This window comes from Primulina tabacum, chromosome 12 (assembly GCF_025594145.1).
Source record: "Primulina tabacum isolate GXHZ01 chromosome 12, ASM2559414v2, whole genome shotgun sequence".
Classification (NCBI taxonomy): Eukaryota; Viridiplantae; Streptophyta; class Magnoliopsida; order Lamiales; family Gesneriaceae; genus Primulina; species Primulina tabacum.
In genome coordinates, this window is record NC_134561.1 from 21,808,098 (window position 1) to 21,825,501 (window position 17,404).

The window sequence follows — 17,404 nt, forward strand, 5'->3', positions numbered from 1 at the left end:
GACTCTTTCCCGACCCTTATTGTGAGTCCTAGCGTGGCTAGGACTCCCACCATGACTAACTCAAGGCCTTGGCTAGCCCCTGGAACCAGCCAACCGAGCCCCCCGTCCATGCACAACAAAACCGAGCCCCAAACTTGACAGCAACAAACGGTTCCTGCACGAGTTCTGGTTTCGTCTTTCTTTCTTGGTTTTAGTCGATTCATGTGTGGTGTGTGGGACTCCAAAACACGTGTAATACTTACCTATCCATGCCTAGACATCATGGCAGCCCCTTCGTATAAAAAAAAACGTGAGTCATGGCATCAAACAAATTGCATATAAATCACAAATCCAATGCATGTACAAGATGGTCTTTTTTTTTCTAAAATTTTGAATGTATACATGTATGACTTCAAACTTTTCATACACACATACTTTAAACAATATTATGATGTAATGGATGAGAAAAGGGAGATTAAGGTGTGCCTTTGCGTAGTATACGCTCAAATTTACGTTGACGACGAAGAACGGGACGCAACCTTGGCTTTGTTTCCTTAGCACCCTTCGAATTTCCTTTCTAAAATTTTGAGTTGTGTGTGCCGTGAGATAAGAGAGGGGTGGGGAGAGTTTTCAATTTTTAAAAGTGGGTGGCCGATCACTTATGATGCTAGGTAGGGGTTTTTTGTTATTTTAAATACTTAATTAATCCCTTAAACAAGCTTAGGCCCATTAAGAATGCAATTAGGCCCATTAGTGTTTGATTAGGAATTAACTAAAATATTATAATAGTTTTTTTTTAATAAATTTTGTGAATTTATTAGCCGGGTTGTCAAAACGTTCGCATTTTTGTTGAAAAACCAACACCGATAAAAGTTATGTTCCGGCGTATAAAATCACCTCAAAGCCCTTTGTTTTCAAAAATACTAGAAACCATCAACTTTATTTTAAATAATTAAAAATAATTATTTAACAAAAATAATTTCTATTCTTCAGCCCTCGGTCCCCGTTCCCCGATCGTCACTTGAATATTCCTTAAAAAATATAATTTTTATGCAATCATGTAGAAAAATATATTTTAAATATGCAAGTATGCAAAACATAATTAATTCATGCAATTAAAACATTTAATTAAAATACAAGAGAATTTAATAATTGCATGCACGTGGTTTGCGTGGACCTTAAAATTTTCGGGGCATTACATTTAGTTATGTTGAGAAACCGATTCGGATTATCGATCGTAAAGAAAAACAGCTCAGAACAAAGATGATTCCTCTTGTGAAAGTTCAATGAACTCGTCATGGCATTGAAGAAGCTACCTGGAAAACTGAATCAGATAAGAAACAAGAATTCCCAGCATTATTTCACTAATGTAAATATTTATTCGGTTTTAATTACATGCCTTCTTAATGATATGATTTGACGATCTGTGATTTCGAGGACGAAATCGTATCTTAGAGGGGGAGAAGTGTAATGCCCGAGATTTAATATCGTGTTAAATTACGATTATTGATTTTAATCGAGAAGATTATGAGAGGGGCTAACCAAGACACAAAAAGAGATTTTATGTGGGAATTATTGGTGCGAGGACCGAAGGTCTCGCGCATATGCGCGAAGAGTAGGCGCGCATATGCGCGAGCTGTGCGGAAGCCATAATGAGAGACCGAGCATTGGGCGCACATGCGCGATCTCAATACGCGCACATGCGCGAGAGGTCCAGAGAGTTGGGCGCACATGCGCGATCTCAATACGCGCACATGCGCGAGAGGTCCAGAGAGTTGGGCGCACATGCGAGACTTAGATTCGCGCATATGCGCGAGGCGATGTGCATGATACGCGCGGAGACAGAGTGTCTCGCGCATATGCGCCGAGTGATGTCGCGCATATGCACGAGACGTGTTTTGCGAAGGAAAGGGCCACGTCGCTTAATGCATGCAAGGTATATATATATATCTGTATATCATTGCTTCAGAAACGGGAAAGAAGAGAGAAAATCGAGAAATTGAAGCCAACTTCACATTTTGATTTTAAAGTGGGATTTTGCGAGAATCCGTCCGTCTGATTTTGAATCTGACTACGGTACTGTGTTCCTAACGACGTAGGCTACAACTGGACGTAAGTTTTACTACGTTTTGATATGTTTTGAAATTATGATGTTGTCAGAAGTGAATGGAATTCATATATGATGTTCTTGACATGTTAGACATCATAGAATCGAAGTCAGATTAAGAAACAGACTGATTATGGAATTGTTATGATTTTCTGATTATATTGATCTGAAATCGGACAGATTTGGATTATGGATGGATTACAAATTGTATCGGATATGAGTTATGATTTGTAATTGATGTCTGTTGATATGGTATTGACGGGGATACTGAGATTGTGCCGTTATGCTGTGATTTGAATTAAATCCGGATTAATCAGATTCAGTGTTGAATTGAGAATGGAATATTGATATTATGATTCTCAATATGTCGTTTCAGATTTACAGAGACAGTCTTGAGTTCAGAATTGATATTGCTTCAGACCGAGACTACAAACGAAAGGTATAAGTCAATGTGGTATCGGGAGATCGACTTAAGTCGGTTTAGACTTGAGTTTCCCTAAATCACATACTTTATTTTATTGCTTTGATATTTGCATTGATTTGATTGATGTACTTGTTCTCTTGATTTATAGATAGCAGGTATTAGACAAGAAATCTTGTGACAGAAGTGCCTGATAGTGGCGGGATCGCCACGGGCACATTGCACGATGTCACAAGATAGTGTATGGACGATAGTGCCAAAGTCTGTCACCGGATGATTGGCTATCGACGTGGATAGAAATGTGGCTTCTTCTATTACTGGTTATCGTTACTGTATCGATGTGGATAGAATCGTAACTCTTCTATTACTGATGATCGATATCGTATCGATGTGGATAGAATTGGAGTTTCTTCTATTACTGGTGATCGATACTATATCGATGTGGATAGAATCAGAGCTTCTTCTATTACTGGTGATCGATACCCTATCGACGTGGATAGAACTGGAGTCTTTTCTATTACTGTTGGTCGATATGGGAATGCCAACTTCTGGAAACCGGGATCCCTAGACTAGGATTGAGTCTAGTCTGAATTGTAGAGTTACGAGTATTGTCGACAGTCTGATATTTATTATGGTTCAGATTTTGATACATATTGTTGTTATCTGTTACATGCTTTCTATTTGTTTATCTGATTGCATGTTTCGTTGATTTATACTGGGATTATATTCTCACCGGAATTATCTGGCTGTTGTCTTGTTTGTATGTGTACATGACAACAGGTGGGACAGGATCAGGGTCCAGGAGATGAGGAGAGATTGTGATAGAGTGGAGACTTCGGACTTTGATGTATATAGGGTTTTGGCACTTGATAATCAGATGTTGAACCTTAGTTTTTACTGAATTGTAGACGGTACGGACTTGTACTTTATATTATACTGATTTGTATATTAGTTTGATTTCACTACATTCCGCATTAAAAAGAAAAAAATTTTATGACCCTAATTACTTGATTAGTAATTTGATCCTGATGACGATTAAGAACTGATTAGAGTCCGGGACCCCACAGTTACATCGGTTGGAATGTATCTTCTTGGATTCCCTGTTTACCAGATTGACCCATCACATAGCTCAGTGAGTAAACGTGACTTCAGTCTGCTCCATGTCCCTCTATTGGAATATTTCATGTTCGCAATCTTGATTTTTATGTTAACAAAACTTGTTATTTTGTTTCTAATGAATTTATCGAAGTGAGCAGAAAGCTACCGAGCCTAAACTGAAGCTTTTAAGACGCAAAATGAAAGCGCCAACTGATTGCCCAAATCTGAACCAGTTCAACTGATATATCAAAGACTAGTTCAACTAATTCTTCAGCTGATAGATAATTCAGCAGAAGACCTTCAGAAGCCCAGCCAGCTGATTAAGAGCCCAGCTGACCAGTTTAACCGAAGGAGTGAAATTAGTTCAGCTGACAAGCTAACTGATTTCACCAAATCAGTTCTAGACCAGTTCAACTCACTAGTTCAGGAAATCAGTTAGGAGCCGAACAGTTTGCAGAACACGACAAGCTTATCTAAGTAGAATCCAGTTGTGCGCATTAAGGAAAGCAATTGTCCAATCAAAGGACAATAATAAACGTTGCAGCTGAGCTTAAAGTCAAGACGTTCTAGAATGGATGTCAAAAAGGACAAGACACGAATATCGAGGAACAGATTCAAACTGCAACAGACATATTTGATGAGTCTTGAAGAACAGTCACGAAGCTTCTATAAATATAAGATCAAAACCATCAACAAACAAGTGTGAGAAGATCAGAAAAGAAGAAGGGCACGCTCAACATATATCAGCTTACAAGAAATAATCCTCCCATATTTGAGGGAACACTTCAATGTGTTATCAGCTTAGATTAGAATCACAATTCCCCTAGTGTGTGAGAATACTTTCGTGTTGTATTCATAGATCAGTTTTCACACACGCACACACCATCACTCACATATACACAAAGAATAGAGCGTATTAAAAAGTTGAGTGAGTCATGCACAAAGACATTAAACTTGTGTATGTAGTCTATAACACATAGACATTAAACAAGTGTTGGCCGGAAGGTGCTGCCTTCAGTCTAGGCTAGGAGTTTAGTTAGGCAATAGTTTAAGTACTAAGCTGAGTGGGTTTGTACAAGGTGTTGTATAAATCAAAGTCTTCTAGTGGCTCCTACCCGAGGTGGGAGAAGGGGTGACATAGAAGCAATTGAAGTATTCGAGCATTCATAAACATATCTTATTAACCTAACAATTTAACTATTGTTTTTAAATTGATTTGATCAGTTCGAGCTTATATCAGTTCAGTTCGAACCATAACTGAATTGATACAAGCAAGAATTGATCCTCATCTTTTCAGTTATTCAGTTCACACAAGTTAAAAGCCTTTCAAACTAATAAGCTTTCTTAACGAATGATTATTTTGAATATTTTTCGCTTGGTTTAAAACCAAACTCGATCTAATTTATCAGTATTTATAGTATTAGAACACGAGCTATTGCAGCTCATTGAGAATATTGTGTTTGAAGTACCCTCGCAGGTGTCAGAACCGATCAATCAATTGGTGTCAGAGCTACTTGTTCTATGAAGAACATTTGAGAACTGATATTTTAAATATGTTTCAAAATGTCATTTAAAAGGGTTTCCAAATCCTCTAAAAAATTTTATATGAGTTTACCGTGGAAAGAGAGAAGATTTTTGGATCTGCAACTAACATTGTAGCCACTTCTCTTGACTCCGTAATTTTGATGTTATAACAGCTTGTATGGTTTTGAGTCCAAACTGATAGCAGAATGGCTAAACTAATCAGTGGACAAGATTTAAGTTGCCAGCCTACCAGTTCAGCTGATTAATAGACGAAACCCAACAACACTGAAATGTTGGATGATTAGGAGCTTAATCATCAGCAGTATACCGCCCTTCATTGCCATATCAGATCAAAGTTGATGATCAATGCGGTTCAGCATTAGTTGAGTCCAGTTTGAATCAGCTAGACCAGTTAACCAGCACAGAGGCAAATTAGCTGCTCTTCTGGAAAAGAAACTAAAGATCGATGCAGCATTCAAAGCATTCAAGGCAACCGGTTGTTGGTATATTTAGGTATATTATGTATAAACTGACTGATATTTGATGTTGTTTAAAATCTGCTATTGTAGTAGTAACTTCCCTTACACATGTTGGTGTGCTTAAATGTATGATACTAGGGACGCGTATTTGATTAAATAAACATCATTTTTATCCAGTTATTTTCTATGTAACTGAACTGCTATCCTAAAATGTGTTGTCTAAACTTCTTGAATGATAAAAGACACTAAAACTTTATTAAATCGGGTAAATGATTATAATTTTAAAGGAGAGTTTTTAATTCAGTTCTTGAGGGAAGCTTTCTTATCCTTCGAAATGAAAAATGTTTTAAACTCGTTTTTAATTCAGTTCTTGAGGTGGTGTTTTAGTTAATTATCCCTCGAACTGAAATTTCTTTTTCACTTAAATGCTTTAAATGTTTTTTATTCTCACAAAGGGGGAGAATTAATATTAAATTTTATCTTTATATTTCGCTTCAATTGCTCAAGTTTTGTGTTTGTCAAAAAAGGGTAGATTGTTGGAACCTTTCATGTTTGCAATCTTGATTTTGATGTTAACAAAACTTGTTATTTTGTTTCTAATGAATTTACCTAAGTGCGCAGAAAGATGCCGAGACTAAACTGAAGCTATCAAAATGCAAACTGAAAGCGCCAACTGATTGCCCAAAACTAAACCAGTTCAACTGATATATCAAATACCAGTTCAGCTGATTGACGAGTTAGAAAGGACAAGACACAAATATCGAGGAACAGATTCAAACTGCAACGAACATATTTGACGAGTTTTGAAGAACGGTCACGAAGCCTCTATAAATACAAGATCAAGACCATCAACAAGCAAGTGTGTGAAGATCAGAAAAGAAGAAGGGCACGCACAATGTATATGAGCTTACAAAAAGTAATCCGCTCAGATTTGACGGAACACTTCAACTTGTTATCAGCTTAGGTTAGAAGCACAATTCCCTCAGTGTGTGAGAATACTTTTGTTTTGTATTCATAGATCAATTCTCAAACACGCACACACCATCACTCACAAATACACAGAAATAAGAGCGTATTGAAAAGTTGAGCGAGTCTTGCATAAATACATTAAACTTGGGTATGTAGTCTTTAACACATATGTGTATGTAGTCTTTAACACATAGACTTTAAACAAGTGTTGGCTGAAAGGTGTTGCCTTCAGTCTAGGCTAGGAGTTCAGTTAGACAGTAGTATAAGTACTAAGCTGAGTGGGTTTGTACAAGGTTTTGTATAAATCAAAGTCTTCTGGTGGATCCTGCCCGATCTGGTAGAAGGAGTGACATAGGAGCAATTGAAGTCTCGGAGCATTCATAAATATATCTTGTGTACCTGACTGTTTAACTATTGTTTTTAAATTGATTTGATCAGTTCGAGCTGATATCAGTTCAGTTCTCACCATAACTGAACTGATACAAGCAAGAACTGATCCTCGTCATTTCAGTTATTCGGTTACTAATCAGCTTTCTTAACGAACGATTATTTCGAGTATTTTCTGCTTGGTTTATAACCAAACTCGATCTAATTTATCGGTGTTTACATTCTTAGAACACAAGCTATTGCAACTCATTGAGAATATTGTATTTGAAACACCCTCGCAGGTGTAAGAACCGATCCATCATCCTCGATTTTCGTTTTCCTATCCAAAATTCATCCATGCAAGTGCTTTCTTGTCGATTCCGATTAAGATGTCAGCTGTAATAGATCCAGATATGGCTTTCTTCAAAAAGCTGGATGGATTTCATCCTTGTGAAATAAATGAGCTAAAAGCTGGCACCCATTACTTTGCTGTTTATGGTACTCATGTTTTTCTGTATTTTTGTTGCATGCAGATGTTTTATGATTTGAGCGATTGTCGTAACTCACTATAAATAAGAAGTATGTCGTGTTGATAATATTTAAAATACAGAGAGCTGATTTGTACTAGAAAACCAATTTCTTTTTGTTCAATGTTAATATCCTCATAACATCTAGTGCAATATCCTGATTATATGTAATAGGCTAACTTTGATTGCTCGTTATGTTGGTCCTTCACATGTTTCTGCAGGTGATAATTTTTTTAAAAGCATAAGCTACACCATAGAAATTCTTTTTTCCGCACCTTTTCCTGAAGAGAGAGAGAATCTTAGGACGGTGGAAGCTCAAATTTTGTCAAAAAGGGTGGAGCTCTCTATGTTTGAAACAGAGTATAGGGGGGTATATTTTCCAGCACAAATAAATATCTCTCATTTATGTCAACGTTCCTTATTTCATTGACCTTTGAATTCTGAAGGTTCTAGCACAGTTTACGGAGATGACGAGTAGATACGCTCAAGAAGAGCAATCTGTAAGTTAGCCCGTTCGAAAACAATTACACTCGGCCATCATTTTTAAACTTTTGCATGATCTGTTATTGTTGGATGTTGCACAAATCAATGAGCTTCTTAAACGGAGGACTGACATTCAAGCTTCTTATACAACACTGCCACAAATTAAAGCGAAGCAGTAGTTGCCGGAGCAAAACAAGGCCACATTCAAGGAGTGCGAAGATGGCACAACAAAGATAAAAAACTGATGCGATCCGAGTTAAACGGATGAGCCGGGTCAGGTGCTCTACCGGATGTGCTATCAAAATAATGAGGGAAATATGAGCGAAGTGTGTCTCAACCAAAAGCTTCTTTCCCGGACAAATGGGATGACCTGCACTCAAGAAGATAACCAAGTGAATGGGTGCCGGAGAGGTGTCCGGCGTGGCCACTCCGATGCTAAGTCAGTGAATGATTCAACAAAGGACCAATGTAACGAAGTGATGGTTGTGATATTGGTGTGAATAAAAGGGTTTGAACAATAAATGAGCAATGAATGCTAGTGTATTCAATATGTGAATGAATTAAATGCAAATAGAGAACCTGATATTTGTAGTAACAGAAATGATGATGATCTCGTTCTGCGTGCTACCTACTAATTATAGTAGGACGGCTGATCATACCCTATGTTCTGACATGTCAAATCTCACACTAGTCACATCCACCCTACTTGATTTTGTCAACCATTTGGATCGGTGTCAGAGATGTGACAACAGCCCATATCTAAATTTTGTTAGTATACTCAAGTGCGGTGCTCATATCGAGGTAGCCCAAGTAAGAAGTTTTCGTGGACTTTCATGAGAGCCCGGGCATTCGATAGCCCGGGGGAGATGTCTCGAGCGTTCACCTGCCCGAATTCTGATAAAAACTTCCTGCAGATTTATTATGATTTGTGCTATCCATTTAATACACCGGGTCATGGATGACCCGGGCACCTATGGGAGCATCACCAATTGTCTCAGGAATTTGCCTAAGAGCCCGGGCACAATCCATGATCCGGGCTATCCCGGGGGCATCATCACTCCCTCCTTAAATAGTAAAGCTAGAGCCATAGTCGCTATCCCGATTAGTCTTGCGTGCCCGGTCAGGGAAAATACATTGTCGTTTAGTCTCCTCGGGTTAGTAGGATTGACGTCATCTCATTAGGGCTGACATAAGCCCTAGAATCTGAACGGTCATAACTTTCTGTATTCCGAGAAGATAAATCATTAGGACGCCTCGAATTCCGAGCCTGTCTTTTCAAATATCCCGTGCGATTTCCAATGTGAATCTAATCCATCCATCTGTTTTGCGATCAATGACTCAAATCAATCCCTTTTTCCTTATATATACCTTTTCCCTAAATTTATTCCTAACTTTTCACCACTTGCACACATTCTCTAATCTTCGTCTCTTCCTCCAGCGATGTGCTTTTCCAGCTCCGGTGATCTCTTTTACCAGTCGCCCACCGTCTTCACCTCGTAAGTTTCTTACTCTGACTCTACCTCCTTTCTTCTCCTCTTTTCATCGTGTCGAACTCCACCTCTTCTACCTCTGGTCAAAATTTCAAGGGTTTTTCGGAGGATAACTCCCCGACCCCTTATGAAACTTCTATTCATATTCCTATAGCCATCTCTATTCCCTCCTCCTGGCTTCTCCCAAAAAATCAAAAACCAAAACCATGGCCTCTTCTTCCCGAGCAGTTGGTCCACCATTTTTTTGAAGGGGTTGCGTGGTTCTTTGGGCTCCCGATTAACCATCTTCACCCCAACGCTTTTAGAATTATGGCAGCCACTTTTATTTTGTTTCGTATGAAAAATCTACCAATCAACTCTTCCATCTTTCATTTCTTCTACTCTTGCCAGTTTAATGACGGGGTTTTTTCTTTCATGGCCCGGATGTAAAACTGGTTTCTAACAGATATCCCTTCTTCCTTGAAGGGATGGAAAAACAAATTTTTCTTTTTACAACTCCCAACCCCCCTGACCTGTTTGACAGGCTTCTTATCTTTAATGCCCGAGCAACCCGAACTCCCCCGAGATTTCAAACTTCTTCCCCCTTTCACCCATGCTTGGGACGCTATAGAGGGCCAGTCCTTCATGTCATCAGTGCTGATCGGGAGGGGGGACAATCTGGTTTATTATGGGGTCGGACCCCGGCCTGAAGACCCTGTGGACTAGATAATAGATGAATTTGGCCAGGCTGGTTCACAGGCTGGTAAATTACTTTCCTTTAAGCTTTATTTTTTCCTTGTTTTATTTTTATTACTTTGTCATCTTCGGTGCAGTAGAGGAAGAGATGATCAAGGCCAGTCTTCTTGAAGCGGCCGCTCGAAAGAAGGTCAATCAGAAACAAGCCCGGGTGGAAAAGAGGGCTCGGGAAACCCAAGAGCAAGAGGAGCATAGGATCCGTGCTTAGGCGGAGTCCCGGGAGGAGACGGCCCCAATCAGGGAGGAGACTACTTCACTGGTTAGTGAAGAGGATCTGGATCCCCTAAATCACCGCAAGAGGTAAGCCTTGATGGAGCCGATCACTGAGACGGTTACCCTGCTTGAAGAAGAGCCCGAGATAACCGCCTGATCACTCCCCCCCTCCTTGCTTGTCTACCGGTCCTACTTCACAGGACGATGTGCCCCTAGTCTTGCCAGATATTTTTGGTGATGGCATAAGCACGGACCTTACCAAGATGGTGCGAGGTCTTCTTCGTCCCGAGGAGGTCGAGCATCTCAGAGGGCTCCACCCCAACCAAAAATAGTATGAGGGGGTGGACCGGTCTTTTTTTGTAAGTTACTTTCTTAACTTTTTACTTTTCATTTGATCATGTGCCAATTTTTAATCTTTCCCTTGATTGCAGGGCTTGCAAATGCTCATATCTGCTTATGAGCAGGTGGTTGCTGTAGGCAAAAAAGCAAATCGCCAAGCCACCACTGCCCGAGAAATGCATGACCAACTCCTGGCGGAATTGGTTCGGGTGAAAGAGCTTCACGAGCAAGACTTGGCCCAGGAGAAGGCCAACTGGAAGCAACAACTGAATTTGGCCCAAACAGAACTTGCCACGGCCCGGTCTGAGTTGGAATAATCCCGGAAGTAGTATTCTTACAACTTAGAGACCGCTCGTCTGGAGGTCCAAGCGGTTAGGGAAGAAGCAGAGTCCTCCCGGGCCCGAGCTGAAGAGGCAACTGCTGCTTTGAAGCTTTTGATGACTTCACAGGAAGAAAAAATGGCTCAATTTTTGATGTCCCGGGATCTTAAGAAGATGGTGGTTGATAAAACCTTCATTTATTTTGACCTGGGCTTCAATAAATGTCTGGAAAAATTCCAAGCAGAAGGCCTTGTTCCTCCTTATCGGGAAGACTTCCCTGACTTGCTGAAAGCGGCTGCCTCTCTCCCGGAGGATGAAAAAGAGGAAGATAAGAAGGACCCCAAAATAGATTAGGATTTTACTTTTCTTTCAGGACTTCTGTGCACAATGTAATTTTCTTTTCGTTTAATGAAATATATTTTCCTTTTTCATTTGTCTTTTTCCTGGTAATAAGTGAACAACGTCAGTGATATTTTCCATAAATACCAAGGCAAATCTCCTAAGAAAATCGAATTTCTGTATAATAATAACAAGAATATCTTGTTCTAGATTCTTTTGGACCTACCCCTGGGCTTTGCTTAGTAGATGACTGGGATACTGGTCCCCGTGCCAAGGTACGGGTCCTTAGACTAAATAGATGACAGGGGCACGGGTCCTCGGGCCAGGGTACGGGTCCCTGGACTTAATAAATGACCAAGGTATGGGTCCTAGGGCTAGGGTACTGATCCCTGGACTTAATAGATGACCGAGGTATGGGTTCTTGGACTTAATAAATGACCGGGGTAAGGGTCCCCGGGCAAGGGTACGGGTCCCCGGGTCAGGGTACGGGTCCCTAGACTTAACAAATGACCGGGGTACGAGTCCTCGGGCAAGGGTACGGATCTCTGGACTTAATAAATGACTGAGGATGGGTCCCCGGGCCAAGGTACGGGTCTCTGGACTTCAATAAATGACCGGGGCATAGGTCCCCAGGCCAAGTACGGGTCCCTGGACTTAATAAATGACCGAGGTACGGGTCCTCGGGCTAGCGTACGGGTCCCTGGACTTAATAGATGACCGAGGTACCGGTCCTCAGGCCAGGGTACAGGTCCCTGGACTTAATAAATGACCGGGGTACGGGTCCCCGGGCCAGGGTACGGGTCCCTGGACTTGAGCAATACTTCCTTGAATAACCTTCATTTTATTCGATGTACAAATTAATAGATACAAAAGAGCTTTTAAGCATAATATTTCTTCAAATGAAATGCGTTCCATGGTCCCTGCGAATCTTCTAGATAAAAAGCTGCTCTCGAGCTGATTTTCTTAATCACCTTAAAAGGTCCTTCCCAACGATCTTCCAGTTTCCCACATCACCAACTGGTTTCGCTTTCTTCATTACCAGATCCCCGACCTGCAAATTCCGTGATCGAACATGCTTATTATATGATTTCATAACCCGACTTCGATAGGCTTCCATTTGGATGGCTGCCTGATCTCTCTTTTCTTCCACCATATCAAGCTCAATGGCCCGGGTTTGATCATTATTGTTTGGGTAAGATTCTACCCGAGCAGAAGATTGTCCAATTTCCACTGGTAAGACTGCTTCCAAACCATAGACTAAAGTGTACAGAGTTTCCCAGATGGCTGTCCAAGGTGTAGTCCTGTATGCCCATAGTACACTTGGTAGTTCTTCAACCCAGTCTTTACCTTTCCCTTGAATTCGGGTTTTTAATGCTTGTACAATAATTCTGTTAGTTACCTCGGTCTGGCCATTGGCTTGTGGGTAGGCTACGAGGTAAAAGATTGAGTGATTTTCATTTCTCGGCACCAGGACATGATTTTCTTCTCCTGGAACTGTTTCCCATTGTCTGAAATCAATCTTCAAGGGATACCAAATCTGCAAACAATATTTTTCCAGAGAAATTTCATCACCTCATCCTCAGTAATCTTGGCCAAAGGCTCGGCTTCCACCCACTTAGAGAAATAATCCACAGCCACCAAAAGAAATTTCTTCTGAGCCAGGGCTATGGGGAAAGGGCCCACAATATCCATTCCTCATTGATCAAAGGGACATGATTATGAGATAGGTTGCATACCAGTAGTTGGACTGTGTTGAAATTTAGAATGTTACTGGCAACCTTTACATGCTCGGACAAGTTGGGCGGCATCTTGATTCACCTGGGGCCACTAGAATCCAACTAATATTGTTTTTCGAGCCAGGGAAGTTCCTCCTAGATGCTCATCACAAAACCCCTCATGAATTTCTCAGAGAACATACTCTACTTCATTTTCTGCTAAGCACTTGAGCAAAGGGCCCTGGTATGATATTTTGTATAATACATTATTTAAAAGGACGAACCTGGGTGCTTGCTTCTTGATTTTAGACGCTTGATCTCGGTCCTCTGGGAGCTTGTTATGAGTCATATACTTGATCAAAGATGTCATCCATGAATTCTCCCGGACTGATGGCGCATCTTCCTCAATAAAAAGAACCAGTCGGGTAAGACATAAAACCTCCCGGATGCTTATGTCTGACAAAGAGCCGGCCATTTTGTCCAGAGTTTTAGCTTCCACATTTTCATCCCGGGGAATTCGCTCAATGCTCCAATCAGTCATGGGTGATACGCGGGCTGTGATGAGTCCCAAATATTTGAGCATTTTCTCATCCTTGGCTTCATATGCTCCTTAGATTTGCTGGGTAACCAACTGAGAATTAGAGTAAATAATGACACGGGAAGCCCCAACGTCCCGAGCGGCTTGTAATCCAGCAAGAACAGCCTCGTATTCTGCTTCATTATTGGTGACTCGGAAATCAATTCGCAGAGCTAATTTAACCATCTCTCCTGATGGTGCAATCAGAACTACTCCGACCCCGCATCCCGAATAATTTTATGCACCGTCAACAAAAACTCTCCATACTTCCTTCTATTCTTGTTGAACCATTTCTATCAAGAAATATGTTAATATTTGAACTTTGATGGAAACCTGGAGCTTATAATCAAGAGCTCCACTGTCCATTTTATCATTCTTCCTGAGAATTCAGATTGAGTCATGATTCTCCCGAGTGGAGAGTTAGTGAGAACCACTATTGGGTGTGAGAGAAAATAGGGCCGTAGCTTCCGCGCTGTCATAACTAAGGCAATGGCTATTTTTTCAACTTCATTGTATTTCACCTCTGCTCCTCTGAGGGCATTGCTGACGTAGTACACCGGAATCTGGTCTGCCCTTTCTTGTTTGATGAGTACAAAGCTAACGGCACATTCTGTAACAGATAAGTAGACCAGCAATGTCTCCCCCGGGCTCGGGCTTTACCAAGATTGGTAATTCGGCGCATACTGTTTTAATGTTTTCCGGGTTTACTTCAAGTCCTTGGTCCGACACTATAAATCCCAAGAATTTTCAACTTCTTACCCCAAAAATGCATTTAGCTGGGTTGAGCTTTATTCCATATTGACTTAAGGTGGCAAATGTCTCGCCCAGGTTGGAAATGAAGCAAGAGACCTCCCGGGTCTTGATCAAGATGTCATCCACCTAAACTTCCACATTCCTCCCCATCAGTTTTTGGAAGATTTGATTCATTAGGCGCTGGTATGTGGCCTCAACATTCTTCAATCCAAAGGACATTACCAAATAGCAAAAAGTGCCTCCAGAAGTGACGAATCTGGCTTTGTCTTGATCTTCCCGGACAATGGGGATTTGGTGATACCCCTGATATGCATCCATGAAGCTTAATAATTCGAACATGGAAGTTGAATCTACCAATTGATCGATCCGGGGAAGAGAATAGCTATCTTTGGGACAATCTTTGTTCAAATCTCGAAAGTCCACACACATCCTCCACTTCCCTGTAGCTTTCGGGACTAGAACCACATTCGAGAGCCAGGTAGGGAATTATACCTCCCGAATGTGGTTGGCACACAGTAACTCTTGCACCTGTTCGTCAATGACTTTATATTTTTCAGTGCCGAAATGTCTCTTCTTCTGATTTATAGGTCGGGACCCCCGAATAATGTTCAATTTATGCTCAGCCACTTGGGGTGAGATCCCAATTAGTTCCTGTTGAGACCAAGCAAAAACACAAATGTTAGCTTTTAAATAGGCTAGAAGACTAACCCGGGTGGAGACGTTAAGATCTCGGGCCACCCAGATCTACTTCCCTTGTTCAATCTCCAACATTTACTGCTCTTCCTCTGCAACAAAATGCACTTCTCTTTCAACCGCCTCTTTATTTTCTCGGATTGCTTTATTTTCCTTATCTTCCTTTCTGGTCTTCTTTTGATCTACTCGGACCGTCTCTCCATAACACTTCCGAGAAGAAGGCTGATCTCCCCTGACTTCCCGACTTGGCCTCGTACTAGGAATTTGATTTTCTGATGGTAGGTGGAGGCCACAGCCCTCATCTCATTCATAGCTGGTCTTCAGAGGATGATATTAAATGAAGACTAAGCATCCACCACTGTGAAGATTGTCATTACTGTCTTCCTCAACTCCCCCGTTCCCAAAGTTAGTGGCAATATTATTTCCCCTTCTGGGTAAACAGCATGGCCTGCAAATCCAAACAAAGCCGTATCAACTGCTTCCAGCTGATACCCCTGCAAATCCATCTGTACTAAATCTTCTTTGAAAATAACATTAACAGAGCTGCCATTGTCAACAAAAACTCTCATTACAACATAGTTAGCAACCCGGGCTTGAATAACAAGACCATCGTTGTGAGGTAGGCTGACTCCGCTAAGATCTTCCGGGCCAAAACTTATAACCGGCTCGTTTCTCCTACTCCAATCAACTTCCAGACAGTCTTTTCTACTTATAACCTTCCGGGCCAGGTTGGAGTCACCATCTATGGACCCTCCTGAGATCATTTTTACTACACCTCAAGTCGGGGAAGATGCTTTCTTTTCCGGTTTCCTGTTTCTTTTCTCCTGGGAGCTCTCCTTTTCCATCCTGCTTCCACTCGGGGCGCCTGTCGATTTTCTAAATGTATTGGGCCCGAGACACCGAGCTATCTAGGGTGGTTGTCTTGTCATATCTTTTTGAGCATTATGCTCTGGCACATAGCGTCGATTGGAATCTTTCCTAAAAGTTCGACACTCATTTGTGTCATGAGAACATTCTTTGTGGAGGGTACAGAACCCTCTCTTTTCTGGTCTGGATGATCGCGCCATTGAATTTGGATTTTGTGTTATGTCTGAACTGCACTCATGAAATTCCCGATCCCGGGCAACTCTCAAGGGGATATGAGAAAAATGCCCCGAGCTACTCTTTTTATGGGCTCTTTCCTCGAGCCTGACAACCCGGTTTCCCTGGATCTCTTCAAGGCCTCTCTCTTCTAATTCTGGGCTTCTTCCATTTTGATATATTTTTCCGCTCGGGATAAGAGATCTTCGAAATCTCTGGGCAACTTTTTTTTCAAGGATTGAAAGAAATCTCCATCCCACAACCCTTGTATGAATGCAGTAATTTTTGTCTTGGGAGCGCAAGCAGGGATATCCAGAGCCACTCGCTTGAATCTTTTGATATATGCTCTCAGAGTCTCGTCCGGGCTCTGTTTTACTTCGAACAAACTGAAAGCAATTTTTTTATACTTCTTGCTGCTGCTGAAATGATGCAAGAATACCTTTTGGAAATCATCAAAAGATTGGAGGCTTTGAGACACCAGCCCTTCGAACCATATCTGGGCCGAGTTTAATATGTTCTTCAGAATCAAAACTCCCGTCATAATCCTTAATCCTGGGTGATTTGAAATGCCCGGGCAGTGGTTCTCGAACGATGATATCAGAGAAGGGGCAACCCTTGATCTCAACTCGAGTGTTGCTTTTAGAACCAACTTGCTCTTCCAGCACTTTCACTTTATTTCTCAACTCCTCCAACTCTTCTACCACGGTGGGAGATTTAGAACCGACACTCTACTCCCTTCCTTCCTCCCTTCTACTTCCCTCTCAATCTTTCCGCCCTTGCTCATGTCCTTATTCTGGCTGAGCAGAATGATGAGAAAGGCCATTCTTTGCCAAGGCCGCCTCCACAGCATCAGACACAATTTTAGCCAACTCTTCGGGTGTTAAGTTGATAACAGGCTGGGTACCGAGGGGTGGCGGACAACCCGCACCAGAGGGGAGTGCATTCTCTTCCCGGATCCGAGAACTTTCCTGATTCACTCTCCAGGTAGGAGCCAAATCCACGTCTTAGAACTCAAGTTTTCCCACAGATGGTGCCAATGATTTGATCCGGGTTAAATGGATGAGCCGGGTCAGATGCTCTATCGGATCTGCTATCAAGATAATGAGGGAAATATGAGCGAAGTGTGTCTGAACCAAAATCTTCTTTCCCGGAAAAATGGGATGACCTGCACTCAAGAAGATAACCAAGTGAATGGGT

General features: G+C 41.4%; 2 protein-coding genes across 2 annotated transcripts; one reads left to right on the forward strand and one right to left on the reverse strand.

The window, feature by feature from the left end:
* Positions 1-3,590: 3,590 nt before the first annotated feature.
* On the forward strand, positions 3,591-11,047 carry LOC142520257 (chaperone protein dnaJ 16-like). The gene is made up of 5 exons (XM_075623262.1): positions 3,591-3,639; positions 7,333-7,441; positions 7,692-7,840; positions 7,917-7,970; positions 10,823-11,047. The coding sequence occupies exons 2-5, from the start codon at positions 7,333-7,335 to the stop codon at positions 11,045-11,047; spliced, it is 537 nt and encodes a 178-aa protein (XP_075479377.1). The 5' UTR covers positions 3,591-3,639.
* A 3,513-nt stretch (positions 11,048-14,560) lies between these two features.
* Positions 14,561-15,891, reverse strand: LOC142520258 (uncharacterized). The gene is made up of 3 exons (XM_075623263.1): positions 15,505-15,891; positions 14,927-15,085; positions 14,561-14,737 (listed from the first exon to the last, which is right to left on the reverse strand). The coding sequence occupies exons 1-3, from the start codon at positions 15,889-15,891 to the stop codon at positions 14,561-14,563; spliced, it is 723 nt and encodes a 240-aa protein (XP_075479378.1).
* Positions 15,892-17,404: the final 1,513 nt, after the last annotated feature.

Coding starts and splice junctions, on each gene's coding strand:
- LOC142520257 (XM_075623262.1), top strand. CDS start 7,333: ATGTCAGCTGTAATAGATCCAGATATGGCTTTCTTCAAAAAGCTGGAT. Junction 7,442..7,691: donor CCATTACTTTGCTGTTTATG/GTACTCATGTTT, acceptor ATGTTTCTGCAG/GTGATAATTTTTTTAAAAGC. Junction 7,971..10,822: donor ACGCTCAAGAAGAGCAATCT/GTAAGTTAGCCC, acceptor CCTTGATTGCAG/GGCTTGCAAATGCTCATATC.
- LOC142520258 (XM_075623263.1), bottom strand. CDS start 15,891: ATGATCTCAGGAGGGTCCATAGATGGTGACTCCAACCTGGCCCGGAAG. Junction 15,086..15,504: donor CGGGGGAGTTGAGGAAGACA/GTAATGACAATC, acceptor TGGTCTCAACAG/GAACTAATTGGGATCTCACC. Junction 14,738..14,926: donor GTGCCAACCACATTCGGGAG/GTATAATTCCCT, acceptor GATGCATATCAG/GGGTATCACCAAATCCCCAT.